Source organism: Pteropus alecto, unplaced genomic scaffold, assembly GCF_000325575.1.
Source record: "Pteropus alecto unplaced genomic scaffold, ASM32557v1 scaffold7, whole genome shotgun sequence".
Lineage (NCBI taxonomy): Eukaryota > Metazoa > Chordata > Mammalia > Chiroptera > Pteropodidae > Pteropus > Pteropus alecto.
This window is the reverse complement of record NW_006494614.1, coordinates 41,134,797-41,149,158: the sequence shown is the minus strand read 5'-3', so window position 1 is coordinate 41,149,158 and position 14,362 is coordinate 41,134,797. Positions and strand designations below refer to the sequence as shown.

General features: G+C 49.9%; 3 protein-coding genes across 6 annotated transcripts in view; 2 read left to right on the top strand and 1 right to left on the bottom strand.

Annotated features, from left to right (window-relative positions):
* Nucleotides 1–1,094, top strand: part of KLHDC3 (kelch domain containing 3) — a 6,341-nt gene extending 5,247 nt beyond the window's left edge. For all 4 annotated transcript variants that reach the window (XM_015600312.2, XM_006926532.3, XM_006926533.3 and 1 more), the window contains one exon: nucleotides 477–1,094. In XM_015600312.2, the coding sequence (XP_015455798.1) occupies nucleotides 477–543 (67 nt within the window). In that variant the 3' untranslated portion in view covers nucleotides 544–1,094. The remainder of the gene's footprint in view (nucleotides 1–476) is intronic.
* A 26-nt stretch (nucleotides 1,095–1,120) lies between these two features.
* RRP36 (ribosomal RNA processing 36) lies at nucleotides 1,121–6,621 on the top strand. Its single transcript, XM_025042854.1, has 8 exons — nucleotides 1,121–1,148; nucleotides 1,303–1,446; nucleotides 3,014–3,161; nucleotides 3,298–3,364; nucleotides 3,445–3,549; nucleotides 3,901–3,975; nucleotides 4,075–4,192; nucleotides 4,612–6,621. Exons 1-8 carry the CDS (start codon nucleotides 1,121–1,123, stop codon nucleotides 4,746–4,748), a joined length of 822 nt encoding a protein of 273 aa, XP_024898622.1. The 3' UTR covers nucleotides 4,749–6,621.
* A 2,364-nt stretch (nucleotides 6,622–8,985) lies between these two features.
* CUL7 (cullin 7) overlaps nucleotides 8,986–14,362 on the bottom strand; it is a 15,599-nt gene continuing 10,222 nt past the window's right edge. The window contains exons 17-26 of the mRNA XM_006926531.3: nucleotides 13,479–13,661; nucleotides 13,107–13,213; nucleotides 12,838–13,020; nucleotides 11,800–11,960; nucleotides 11,419–11,635; nucleotides 11,023–11,299; nucleotides 10,171–10,316; nucleotides 9,909–10,035; nucleotides 9,622–9,827; nucleotides 8,986–9,379 (exon numbers count right to left, since the gene is read on the bottom strand). Of these exons, the coding sequence (XP_006926593.1) occupies nucleotides 9,056–9,379; nucleotides 9,622–9,827; nucleotides 9,909–10,035; nucleotides 10,171–10,316; nucleotides 11,023–11,299; nucleotides 11,419–11,635; nucleotides 11,800–11,960; nucleotides 12,838–13,020; nucleotides 13,107–13,213; nucleotides 13,479–13,661 (1,931 nt within the window). The 3' untranslated portion in view covers nucleotides 8,986–9,055. The remainder of the gene's footprint in view (nucleotides 9,380–9,621; nucleotides 9,828–9,908; nucleotides 10,036–10,170; nucleotides 10,317–11,022; nucleotides 11,300–11,418; nucleotides 11,636–11,799; nucleotides 11,961–12,837; nucleotides 13,021–13,106; nucleotides 13,214–13,478; nucleotides 13,662–14,362) is intronic.

Here is a 14,362-nt window from a genome sequence, read left to right as displayed (position 1 = left end):
TGCCTGGTTGGATCTGAGCCACAGGAAAGGTAGGTAGGGAAGTTTACTGAGATGCGTACACAGATGCTTTTCTCTGCCTGGTTGGATCTGAGCCACAGAGGAAAGGTAGGTTGGGAAGTTTACTGAGATGGGTACACAGATGCTTTTCTCCAGGTGTCGGGAACAAGAAAATATATATGTGTATATATATATATAGAGAGAGAGAGAGAGAGAGAGAGACAGACACAGACACAGACACAGACACAGACACAGACACAGACACAAACAAGAAGTTCACGTGAGCTTACAGGTGGAGAAGTGAGTGGTATTAGATCTGGTGGTAGGTGGAGCCTGATTGTTAAACTTAGGGCTATACAGAAGAGGTGGCTGTGGGTAGTCGAGCTTTAGGACGTTCATAGTTTTGTTCGAGCAGTTCTAGGCTGGGGGCTGGATGTTCCCTCTTCTGTCTTTTCTGCCTGTTATTGTTGGCTTTCCAGGTGGGAGCTGAATGCCATGACCACCAACAGCAATATCAGTCGCCCCATCGTCTCCTCCCATGGATAGGAGGACGTTTCTGCCATCTCCCCCCACTGAGCCTGCTGTTGTCTTCACTGCCCCTGCCCCTCTCACCCGCCTGCCCCTTTGGACCCAGGACTGGGTATACCTCCGCATGGAGCTGTTGGAGTAGAGGTGTTTTCTGTGCTGTGAACTCAGTGGGGAACTGTTGGGGGAGGGCTAGGTTCCCTCCCTCTTTGGGCCGAGGGCCCCTTCCCTTGGTGCTGTCCCATCCACCTCCTTCCAACTGCTCCTGGGCCTCTGCTCTGCCCTAAGCCAGCCAGGCTCTGCTGGGAAGTGAAGGGAATTGGGATAAGGGAGAAGCAAGCAGTGTCTGGGCCTCAGGAGCTTCCCCCAGCTCTATTTTCACCCCCTCTCCTTGCTTGAGCCATGAGCATTGTTTGGGAGCTGAGAGGAGTTGCAGCTGTTGCCATGAAACCCTTCTCCCTGAGCTGGGGAAGGCGAGGACCAGCAGATAATCCCACCCTTCCTTGAGCTGTTGCTGTAACCTTGACGCTCTCAGCCAGCTCAGATTTTATAAAAATGAATTAAAAACCAAACGTGTGATCTGTTTTTGTGGAATACGATGGGGATGGCAGGAGTTTGCAAAGGGGGTAGGGTCCTGAGGTTCTGAGTTCTCAGCCAAGAGCATTAGAATATCAAATACCACCGCAGCCTGGGCCTAGTTTCTTCTCGGCGCAGAGTCCAGGGCCATGCAACAAAAAGGTGCTGACGTTATCTCGAGTGCGCCTCGCTTTTCGGCCTAAGGCTCCCCGGCCACCAGCTGCTGCTCGTTTGTCACCGAGTGCTGCAAGCTCGGCCTCCCGAGGTGCCGGAAGAGGCGGGGCAGGAACCGCCAGAGCGGAAATAGCGCCATTCGCTCTTGTCGTGCGGTGAGATCCAATGCCGAGAGTGAGCTCCCGCGTTGGGACGGCCGTGGGGTCGCCCGGCAGGGTCCGGGACGGTGGGGTTCTGGGGCCTGGGGACCTACGAAAGGGTGAGGATGCGGCGCCGGGCCGAGGGGAAGTGCGCGGTGGCCACCGGGAGCGGGGAGGAAGTCCAGGTCCGGGGCTCCCGGTCTGGTGTGGTCTCCGATCCTGCAGCGCAGTTACTGAGAGCCTGCGAAGTTCTCTGAAAGGCCAATGCAGGGAGCACCCTCAATACAGTGGGAAGCGGGGCGTGAGAGGGAATGTTTCCTGGGTTAGGACGTCCTGAGCAGTTTCTTAAAGAAACGAGGGATTTCCGCAGGGATAAAACGCGTATATACGCAAAAGCACAGTCAGGGGACGGGTTAGCAGGTTAGGATTCAAGAAAGTTCTCAAACATTTATCGAACAGTTACTGTATGCAGGCACAGTTCTAGATGCTGGAGGTAACAGTAGTGAATAAAGCAGTCAAAAACTGCCCTTGTGGAATTTACCGTTTGGAAAAGGCAGTAAAAGAACAAGTAAGTTAATATATTAAGAGGCAATAAAGCACAAGATCGTATATTTTAAAAGGGTGAATTTTATGGCATATTAATTATATCTCGATTTTCCAAAAGGGTGATAGAGCTATAGAGAGAAATAAAACGAGAGGGGGTGCAATTTTAAGTAATCGGAGGCCTCACTGAGTAGATGACATTTGAGCATCAGTCGAATGTGGTAAAGGAGTAAATAAACATCCCGAGAACGTGCTCCAAGCAGAGGCAACATCAACTTGCAAAGAAACTGAGGTGCGAACTGCTAGGAGACCAGTTATGGAGACCAGTTGACTAGAGAGGAGTGGGAAGGAGGAGATGAGATTAGAGAGAAGATGGGTTAGGTCAAACGGGCTTTCAGGCCATTATGAGGCCTATAACTTTTATTCTGGGCGAGATAGAAGCCATTGCGGAGTTTTAGTTCTGGAGTGACATGATCTGAAGTATATTTGTGTGGAAATGAGTTGGGAGTGATGAGATCAGATTTGTATTTTAGATGTCTCAGGCTGAAGTGGGGAGCATAGCTCTGAGAGGAATGAGACTGGAGGTTGGGAGATAGTTAGGAGGCTAGAGCACTGATTGAGGTGAGGTGCTAAGGCTCTGAGAGGAATGAGACTGGAGGTTGGGAGATAGGAGGCTAGAGCACTGATCGAGGTGAGGTGCTAAAAGTATGAACCAGAACGTTGGCAGTGGTAACTAAGCAAGGGAGATAGGCCCTGTGGGAAAACCTGTAAAGGAATAATTTAAAGGAGGGTGAAAAAGAAGGGACTGTGGCTTGGTCCACCACTGGCCTTACATATACGTGTTCTTTAGCAAGGGGAGGCCTCAGGAAGCTAGAACAGTTGGGAAGTTAGGTGTCGGTTTAGCACCATTACAACCTGTGCTGCCTGGGATCTGTAGTGATTGCTTTAATGAGAATATTGGTAAGTATCAGTTATCCAAGGAATGAGGATGGGACGATGTCTTTCTAGCAATGGGAGATGCTAAGTTGTGTGTCTCCCACCCCCATCCCCTTCCACAGACACATCTAACATGTCATTTGAGGAGCTGTTGGAATTGCAGAGCCGAGTGGTGACTAAGACACACAAACAATTGGCAGCTGGAAACAGCACTAAGAAGCAAGGTTCTAGGCCACCTGTCCAAAATGCGTGTGTTGCAGATAAGCACAGGTGAGGAGCAAGGCCTGCCTCAGAATTTGTAAGACACCTGGGACCTTGAAGTAGGCGTCTTCTTTCTTAGATGGCAGGTGGGAGGCTGTTGACCAAGTCTGGAGCTCCCTTGACCTGTGCTTTAATTTCACCATAGGCCTCTGGAAATGTCAGCCAAGGTCCGGGTGCCATTTTTACGTCAAGTTGTCCCCATCAGTAAGAAGGTGAGGAAGAGGCAGGAAAGTGCTTTCTCAGTGACAGGAGACCGAACAGATATTTTATATTCTCTCTGTTTTCTCCAAAGGTAGCCCGGGACCCCCGCTTTGACGATTTGTCAGGGGAATATAATCCTGAGGTGTTTGACAAAACGTATCAATTCCTGAATGACATCCGAGCCAAAGAGAAAGAGGTGTGCTGCATGAGACTTGTTCATGGGAGTTCCAAATGGTGGGAAACTAGGGCATAGGTTAGAGAATATGGCAGAGGGAACAGGGAGCATAGTGGTGGGTAGATTAAATGCTCCCTATTTGATTTAACTCTCTCTAATTTGGTTCTTATATTCAGATCCTGGCTCATCAGTTTACCAGTTGTATGACTATTGGCAAGTTACTTAACCTCACTGTGCTCGTTTTCTAATCATAAAAGGATGATAATTCTATCTCAGTATTATTAACATTTGAACCTTAGAATAATGCTTGGCACAGAATTTCAGGTAACATTTACAGAATGCTAACCATCATATTAATTTTCCACTGTGGAGCTTGTGAAAAAGCAATTAAAGAAGCACCATTCAGGTGAGGAGTATGAGAAACTGCAGCAGCTGCTTCATCGAATGGTGAGTGGGTCAGAATTGTGTGTCATTGAGGAGAGCAGTTCAAGGAGGAAGTGATTCACAGTCCCTCCTACTCACTCACCTATCTCACCTTTGCTCCAGGAGCAGCAAGAGATGGCACAGCAGGAACGAAAGCAACAGCAGGAGCTGCGCCTGGCTCTGAAGCAGGAGCGACGGGCTCAGGCCCAGCAGGGCCATCGTCCATACTTCCTGAAGAAATGTGAGTGGGGCACAACTATCACAGGCTAGTTACAGGGACAGAGTCGGAGGCTATATTGGCAGGATACTGTGTTGGGGGTCCCTAAGTTCCCTAAGGGAGGCATGAATGCTGGATCCCATGGTAAGTTAGAGGAAAGTAGAAATATTTGTAATCATCCTTGTTTCTCCAATTAGATTATGGGCAGGGAGTGTCGATTTTATCTGTCTCCCTCTTTCCTATATGCTGGGCCAGGCACATAAAAAGAGCTCACAGTTGGTTGAACTAAGAAAGAGTAGAATCATAGAAGTCAGCTTGCTTATACACACTAATGAACTCTAAAGAAGTCACGTATCCCAGCATAGTGGTTGAGAATTATTGACCTAGGCAAAGAGGAGTGCTTTCTGCTTTGCTTACCAGCTTTCTTTCTCCCTATCCTCTAGCTGAGCAGCGCCAGTTGGCCCTAGCCGAGAAGTTCAAGGAGCTGAAACGCAGCAAGAAGTTAGACAGCTTCTTGAGTAGAAAAAGGCGCCGAAATGCAGGCAAGGACAGGAGACATCTCCCTTTGAACAAAGACTAATAAGAAACTGTCTTCACTTCTGCCACTGCCCCAGTGAGAAGTGGGTCTGTGGGGACAGACTTGGGCTTGGCCTGTTCTGGTTCTTTCTCATTCAAAGACAAGGATCACAGCTGCCCCTAAATTGGCTCAGAGATGACTAGAGGGCTCTTGGACTGCCCCAAGGCTACATAAGAACAGCTCAACCTTTTGCCATGCCACACTTCCTCTGCTTGGATCCAGTTCATCATGTCATCATGTCCTTCTCCTATCCTTGTCTAAACCAGTGATTCTGATATAGAAGAACAAGTGTCAGTGAGTGACCTTGAGGCTGGTGAAGGCCATGGAGTCTGTTCATGGCTCCCAGGACTGGGACTTTATATAGGAGCCAGTTTATAAACATTCCTGTCATTCTTCTTTTTATTCTGCCTTTTTTGTGGGGTTTGTGGGTGGCCTAGAACTGTTTTAGTGGGCCACATATGTCGGGTAGCAACAAATGTAAGCCTCCTACAAAGTGAGAAGTCAGATCAGAGACCCCTCCTATTTAAATCCAAAACATGACATAATTTAAAGAGTGAACCAATCCCACAAGTCAGCTACTTAGCTTTGGTTTTGGATGCAAGGGGAGTTAGGAGAGGAGGCCAAAAAGCTTCCCCAATAATATGTATGGACAGCTGGCTCTCAATACTTTTTGGGTCTACAATCCATTCTACCTATGTGTACTGCAAAATCCTCAAGCTGATGATACAGTTCAAAGTGTCCTCAGGTCGGTAGTACCTCCAGGCACCTGGCAGAAGCAAATGCAGTCCTCTCTTGAGGATTGTACTTTAAACCCAGATCTCAAGGAATTTCTTCAGATAAAATTTCAAGGAATATTAATTTACAGTGGAAACACAAGGCACACAAAGAACCACCATGAGCAACAATCAAACCAACAGAGACAGATGTTGAAAATAAAAAATACAAAATAAAACATTTTACAGAAAAACTATGACTAATATCAAGAAGTACCAGATCAATAAAAACTAAAACTTAAAAATAAAAAATACACCGTATGAAGTTAGAAACTTTATGGTTAAACAGCAGGTTACACATACCTATGAACAAACTGGAAGTAGATCTGAAGTTACACATATGAAGCACGCGGATACAGAGAAATTGTAACTAAGGTTAAAAAACAAGGGCGCTAGCGTGAGAAGGTGTGGCATAATCGGAGTTCCAGAAGTGACTATTTTAAAGAGGCCGAGAATCTTCTAGAACTGACTATAAACCCTAAGAAGCAGGAAGCCCAGGAAATCTCAAGCAGGATTGAAAAAAAATTGGATAAATCATAAATTACAGAACATTAGGAAGACTAACATCTAAAACACAGCTATAAAGAAGAGGAAGAAAGGCAGAATGAAAAGCGACATCTATTACTTGATGTTGCAGGGACAGGAAAATATGTTTGAACTATTAGGTTCATAGAAACATTAAGTAAAGGTTGGCAAGAAGCTCAAAAATGCATGTGTGGGGTCGGGGGAGATCTGAGAATTTAAAAGCACTCTAAATCCAACCTTGTTAATGTGAAGGTGTCACTGCTGCAACCAAAGGTACTCTCTCTCCACTTACCCTCCTGCTTTGCTCTGCACTGAGAAATTCCCAGCAGAGGTACCTGATTAGCTAAGCCTTGGTCACATGGCTGCAAGGGGATCCTGGGAAAGCAAGTATCTGGTCTTTTACATATAGGAGGTGGCTCTATCTTCAGTCTAGATTTATGGTGGGGCATTTCCAAGCAGGAGAAGGAGGTTCAGATGAAGGGTGATCAGTAAAATATCTATGTCCATGATAAGGCTGTATTGGTCCCCTAAGCCTTCAAACTGCTACTTTTCAACAAAGACCCGGAAGAGACATTGGAGAACCCTGAGCTTCAGATGTGGATTTGTTTGGGTGGATTTTTTTTTCTTTTGTTCTCCTTTTGTTTTTTTTATTGGTTAACAGCTTTATTGAGGTATAATTCACATACACCATACAATACCTGTTTAAAATGTACAGTTCAGTGATTAGTATATTAACGGAATTGTGCAACCGTCACCAGTCAATTTTGTAACATTTTCAACACTCCAAGAAGAAACGCCATACCCTCTAGCAATCACTTCCCATTTCTTCCCAGTCTCCCTAGTTCTAGGCAACCACTAAACCACTTTCTCTAGATTTGCCTCTTTGGGGACATTTCATATAAATGGAATCAATATGTGATCCTCTGTGTGCAAACCAGCTGTAGGGATATGAGGAATTGAGGCTATGGGGTTAGTCTCACAGAGGGGTCAGGGTAGCAAACTTCTGTACCCTGAAACATCCAGGAAGTGTTTGCCCTCTTAGGATGAAAAAGCCCTGAGGGCAGAGACTAGTGCTGATGAGAAGGGCAAAGTCAGAACTAATTACTGGATGGTTGGATTTGGGCAAATCAACCAGGCCAGAGTCAGGGTAGGGTTTGTGTGCTAAGGACAGTAGGCAACACGAGCTGGACTGTAGACAGGAACGTACAGGGTTTGGGGGGCCATGGCTGGTATGTTCTTCCCTTAAGAATTGCTGGAGACTCATCCATTGTAGATGAGCAGGTAGGTCCCCATGGGAGACTGAAGAAGATGAATAAGGGGTTGTATAAGTGCAGTGAAGATGTTAGTAGCATAGAGCTCAGCCCACGCAGGAGCTCATGGGGCAGCAGCAGCAGCACAGAGGTGGCAGTGGGAGAAAGACCCATCCTGTCCCTGATGATGCAGTGACAATGTTGGCCTGGCTACTAGAGCCCAGGGGGCCTCTCTGGTTTTCTAATGGGGAAGGATAGTCTCATAAAGAGCATGAGATTCCAGAGAAGAGCAAAAAGCTCTGGCTCCAGAGGGCTAGCTCAAGAATAAGGACACAGCTGGGCCAGTAAAAGAGTAGACCATGATCTTTGACACAGTGGTGCAGAGGCATTCGCGTGGCAAACTGCCCTGGGGTCCATCGTAGCCCTAGCCTGCTGCTGCTGCCGCCTGCGGGTCTTCTACATCATGGAATAGCACGGATCAACAGGATGGTTCTGCTGTGAGAACCACTGATGGCACCATGAGGCCACAATACTGAAAAGCAAGTATGGGCCTTCTGGGTCCACCCTCTCTTGGCTCTCTGGTTTGTTGCCTCTTCCTGGGCACCCTGACTGGTGTGACCAGTAGCAAAGTCTTCACTGTGTCAAATGCTCCTACACCTGGTACGTGTCAGAGTACCACAGTGACTGGTCAAATTCCACAACAAAGGAAAATGGAGCCCTGCTTGGTAATCTGGAACAGATTCAATTCCAAATGTCAGTCCTGGGTGGCACCTAGTTCTGTCTGGCCTCTGCCCTCTCACATCCTGACTTTTCCCTGCACCTTCTCCTGCCTCCTGTAATTATCTCCTAGTCACCTCTCAGCTGACTAGGACTCAGGATGCTTGGGTCACTCCTTCCCTCCTCCCCTAATGGCCTCTCCCAAGACAGAGTTCCACCTCTGGCACTGGGTCTCCTAACCTGACCCATCCTGCTTCAGTGTGGGTGAGGCCAGGGGTCCCGATCAGAGCAGTACAGGCCCACCTATGGGGCTAGTTGGGGTCTGGCTTTGGTCACAGTGTGCAGCACTGTACAGCCAGAGGGTAAATGAGTTCATGGCAGCTGCAGTTCCATCTAGGTCTGCTTACAACCCAGATCCTAAAGCATCTGGACAGGGCACACGTTCAGGCTCCTGGTGTCTTCATTTCCTTTATCTCACCTTCACTTTGTCAGTCTTACCTAGGGAAGGTGCCCTGCATTGCACTCACTGCTAGGTGTGGTGGCCAGTGGCAGAGTCTTCACTGTGTCAAACGCTCCCACACCTGGTACTTGTCAGAGTCCCACTGAGTGGTCCAATTCCACAACAAAAGAAAATGGAGTCCTGCTTGATAACCTGCCCAAGTTGCATGCCGTCCAGTACATGGCAATGTATGCTTGGGTTTCCAGTTTGCCAGGTGAAAGCATTTCTGATCCCACACCCTTTGAGAAGGGGGCAGAAATCCATCCCTGTACACTTAATCTTCTGCTGAGAGGAGATACTAAGACACACCTAACTCCCTAACTCCCTCCACGGGTTTCCCCAGGCTGCTATCCCCACCCTAGAAATGACTCTCCGCATGGCATTAGACAGACTTAGGGCCAGAGGGCTCTTCTCCCCTTTCGGCTAGGGAAGCCCCCTTGACCCTGTCAGGTCCCTAGCAGTCACCACACAGGCCATATACTTAAACTGCATTTTATTTCTGGAGAAATAAAATAGCCCTACCTAGCCCTGACCCCATCTCCAGAGCTACCGGAAGGTGGAGAAGCTCTGAGTGCTGGTGCAGGAGGCATAGGGCACACCGCGAGAGCGAATCTGCAGGGTGTGGAAGGTGAGGGGTGGGTTGGGGCCTGAGGAACTCGGGTTTAGGGACTCAGTGTGGGGCTCCATCACAGTCACAGGGACTGCATAGGACAGCATCTGGGGCCGGTCATCATGGCGTCTCACCGTGCCTTTGCCCAGGAGGTGCAGGATGCAGGAGAGGACATCGGTACTACTGCAGGCAGACCCCTTACCAAGGCTGCTGACCAAACCCCTGGGAGGACAAGGGCCCTTCTGCCAAGCTTCCAGCACCTGGCAAGGAGAGAGAAGAGGGAACAATAGGTCAGAGACACCCAGCTTACCCTACCTCTAGCTTGCAATCCAAGCACAAGCTGCCAGGACAGTAATCTCCAAGGACACCAGGTATACCCCAACCTTACTCCTTATAAACCTACAGGCTCTGTAGTGAACCAGAGGTTTTAAATGTTTACCTACCTCCTGTGGTCTGCCTCCCCACCCCAAAGTTCCCTCACCCATTGCCCATCCCCATCTACCAGACAGACAAGCTGGTCAATGTGTAGCCCCTCATCCCCGTGGGCCTTGAGGATTCGGACGATGAGGCAGTTCAGAAGGTTCCGTCTCTTCTCTAGGTTCCGGCCCTCTTCATCCTCAGCTTTCAGGTAGGTCTGAGGTGGGAGGAGCCACACGTTGCCCCTCCTTGGCCTAGGTTCCTCTCTATCATCTCTAATCTTGAGCACCCCTGAAATAAGCACTGGTCATTCAGTGGGGGGCCCACAGCAAGGCCTGCCCTGGCTCAAGCCCCTCTGCCCTAAGTACATACCTCCTGGGACATCCTTTTGCTCATGAAAGTCCAGCGGGCCTCTTGAAGAGGTAAGAGGCCCAATTGCCTGATTCAGCATGTCCAGAGAGAGCCCTGAGAGCGCCAGCAGACCCTCTACGGAGACCACCTTAGAAAGAGGAGGGAGTACTCAGGGCCTCCCCAAGCGGTGGAGTGAAGAGGGTGGAGGGAAGGACAGGGTTAGGGAAGAAAGGTGAGAGAGACAAGGTAGGAGACAGCAGGGAGGCACAGAGGACTCGGGCACCTTCAGGTCGTTGAGATACAGCAGCAGCCACATCTGCACGGTGGACACATGCAGGGTCTGGTCCCCAAACTGCAGCTCAGCCCTGCCTAGCCATGTCCACTGCAGTAGCTGATGTGGGCCCTGCTCCAGGGCAGGGTAGCTCTGACCTGAGAAGGATCAGGGAGAAGGCACACCATTGGTTGGGCTTTGTCCCCCCTATTCTCTGCAGAGCATGCAGCCCAGCATTCATGGACACTGTGGCTCCTGGCCTGAGTGTCTAGAGCTCAGCCTTCTCTGTGCTGCCTCCCAGATAAGCTGCAGGCATCTGGGGGCCCAGTGTATGCCTTGCCCTGCACCAAGAAAGCTCTGATCAGTGCCTTCGAAGAGTTCTCCATATTTTTAGGGAGAAAATGGAAGCACTGGGGCTCTTATCAACTGGAATATCCATGAGAGAGGTCAGTGTCTCCCCCATTAGTCAGATTCCTTGAGGGCAGGTCTGATACCCTTCCCCTTTCTTTGTCGCTGTCCAGCCCAGGATGAGCCCCCAGTGAAGAGCTTAGATTACAGCGACTGAGCAGGATCCAGACACCTACCACTAAAGGAGAACTCTTTTTGGTGGCCTCAGGTGCCTCCTTGCCTCCATCCTCCCTACCACCCACAAAGAGAGTCCTGGGTCTTATTTTAAGGACAGAAAAGGCAACAGTCTGATGAGCTGGTGCCTGATAGCTCCACGCCCACAACACAAACCTAAGCTCCTGCCCTTTCTTCTCAAATCCACCCCATCAAGGCTCCCAACCCCAGAGGCCAATCCAACCCCTTTCCCGGTATCCCAACCTATTCCCAGTCCCCTGTTCCTTCTCCCCAGCTCCTCACTCTTATTGTAGAAGTTGGAGTATCGGTTCAAAGTGCCTCTCAGGTAGTAGGGCAGGCAGGTTCTAGGGTTTAGCATGTGGCAGATGGAAGCAGTAGGCCAGCAGCGTGGTGACAAGACTAGCACAGATACTTCTGGCATTGCCCCTTCATAATACAGGTCCTCGTTCTCCTCCTCCTCTTCCTCTTCCATCACATCTGCTGCTGCTGCCGCCTCAGTTTCCTCACCTTCCTCTTCCTTCTCTCTCTCATGCTCCTTGCCATTGGCCTCATGGCCCACCTAAAGAAGGAAACAGGGTTCTCAAAAGGCAGTGGGCCTCCTCTGGTCTGCTCTATGCCTCTCTTCCGTCCTACGCTCCATTTGTATTAGCATTAGCAAATCCCTTCCCAGGCCCCCACCTGTATTTTCTTCTCTGTGTCCTCCAGCTTCAGGAGTTCCTGATCTAGCCGCTGGAGCTGGTAGACGTGGAACTGGCGCTGCAGCTCCTCAGAGGTGCTCAGGCTCCGCAGCATCTGCTGGGGGAGGCGGTTGGGGAAGCAGGGACCTATCTGCTCCAGCACGGCCCCCTCCAGCCAGCTCGAGCCCAGGCTCAGGAGACGGTCCGCCATGTAGTGCCTGCAGCACACACAGCTCAAGCCTCAGTATGGCACTCAGTATGGCCCGGGCTCCTGCTCCAAGACTCTAGTCTGCCTGGACCCAAGACTCCCAAGGCCCTGCGAGCTGGCCCTGCCCTTGTCATCCTGCCTTCCCCTACCTCCCATTCCCTAGTCCACACTCACTGGTAGTAATGCTCAAAGGTGGTGGCTATCTCCAGACCGGAGAAAATTAGGACGGTTTCCAGGCATCGCTGCAGTTGCGCCAGCATCTCCATCCCCCGGGCCCCACCAATCCGGCTGCCCTGGATCCGCTGGTCGATGTGCCGGGCAAACTGCTCACTCACCTGGGCAGTGGGAAGAGCACAGGGAAACCATAAGCAAGTAAGTGGAAGAGGTGAGTGGGAACAGTGAGGAGGTAGATGTGAACGGCCCAGCCCCACAGCTTCGTAAATTGGTCAACACTTTCGTAAAACTGTTATATAAAATCATTAACAATTGTGCAAATTAACGATATTAACAATTATGAAAGGTTTTTTTCACCTTGAACATGTCTAAAAATGAAACTAACAATAATTTAATATGAAGAAATAAGTTACATGCACAAAGATGGTCCCATGTGGAAGCAGTTCAGGCAGCACTTTCTTCCCGCTCCCTCCACACCGTTCTTTGCTTACCAGGGAGCTTGTCCCATTTTATTTTACCATTTGCTTAACTCTGTCTTCCCTAGAAGACTAAACTTTGAGGAGAGGGACTTGATCTATCTTCAGTTCTTATCACAGTGCCTGATACATTTTAAGTGCTTATTAAATATTTATGGGCTGATAGGAATGGGGGAGTAAATTATAGTACATCCATTAGATGGAATTTATGCACCAACAGCGCCACACTCTAACCAACTGAGCCAACTGGCCACCCTGCACAAATAATAAAAGACGAAGATTTTAATGTAACGATCAAAGAAAAAATAAAGTATTTTAGCTACTCATGAGTGAATGACATTAAATCATGCACATGAATAGAAGAAAGTATATCAAGGTATGTTAGGGTGGCACGCTGCAGATGACTATTTTTTTCTTTTTTTTTAAATTTTTAATGACATGGTTATATGCCAATACATGTCGCTTGTTGAATGGGAATGGAAGGGTGGGCTGTTTTGAGGAGGTGGGGAAGGGAGAGTTTGTCGGAAGAGACCCAGGGGTTAGGTGAGGGTAGGAGGCTTACATGGGCAGCTTTGAGAAAAGGGAGCTTCAGCAAGGCACCAGCACAGCCGTTTTGCAGCGCCAGCAAAAAGGCTGCCCGTGGCCCAAACAGCTCAGAGCTCGATTTCTGCAGATTATTAAAGTGTTCACAGTAGCGTGGCACAAAGTCATCATCCCGCCAGTGTGATGTCAAAAAACTGTTCACCTGAGGAGAAGGGGCAGCAGCGTGAAGAGGCAATCCAACACACCACCATTACAGTTCCCTTACCTCCCGGCACCTGTCCCGCCCACCTGCTCCTCCACCGCTGACTGCCAACAACGGGTCAGGTTTCTCATGATGCTGCTGGGAAGCCCCCGGGTAGCCAGGGAGCTCCAGTCGTGGCTTCTGTTTCTGCCCTCTATGGAGACAGGGAGGGGCAGAGGCAAAGTGGGAGCAGCCTCTCAGTTCCTGGGTCCCCATTCAAGGGTGAGCCCTAGGGCCTTTCCTGATGTGCTGCCACCCAAAATGATGCTCTTGGGTGGGGCTGACACAGACTGGAAGATGAATAGGCTGAGCATGTAGGAAGCAGAAGGGTGAGAAGGGACGGAAGCCTGTAGTATGGGAGTGGGGGTGCACAGGCAATGCCCCTAACCTGAGCTCCCCGCTGAATCCATGGTACTCACTGGGCCGAGGTGTGGTCCCCACAGCAGGGGGTGCCTCACAGGGCTCCACGTGCACCAGCAGGTGGGTGAGGCGGCGCACCCTCGAGGAGAAAGCTGCAGCGCGGCTCTGGGGGTTGTGGGCAGCCTCCCGACACTCCAGGTACTGGTCCAGCAGCCAGCCCAGGGGGCTGATGCCGTCCTCGTCTAGAGGTTGGGAAAAACAAGCCAAGGCAGGGCATGTCTCCAGGGCAGTGGAAGAGGCTGGCTTGACAGGAGCATGGAGAAAGAGCAGTTGGACAGAATGATCCAGGGAGGGGAGGTAGCAAGGCTCCACCTGACCTTACGGTGTCACCTGGCACCTGAGAGACATGGGAAAGGAGGTGGCCCCTGTGTTGTGAGAAGACTAAGGTTCCAAACAAACACAAATACCAAAAGGGCCAAGAGCATAACCAAGCAGGTGGCTTCAGGGTAGAGCAAGAAGAGGCTGGTTAGTGGGGGCTAACAACGGGATGGTAAAGGGGGCCAGGGGTTGGGATGGTTACCGGGGGAGGTGATGTTCTGCACCAGGGGGCTGACCAGGGCCTCCCAGCAGGTCTTGCCCAGTGCTTGGGCAGCTTCGTTGTCAGGGAGGAAGTGATCAGCAAAATTCTGCTCCTGGCGCAGAGCCCCGTTGAGTCTGGGGAAAAGTATGGGTGAGGAAGGTGCCAGGGGCTGGAGGCTTAAGTTACCTCAGTGTCCACCCAGACTAAGATTGCCAGCTAATCCCCAGCAACCAGACCAAATCTCCTCAGTTTTGATAACTCCCCTATGTTAACTAGCAGATCCCATTTCCAACCCACCTGAGAAATCTCTTTATTCTTTTCTTCCTTTCCCAAACACTCCAGCCACTCCACAAGCATGGTAAC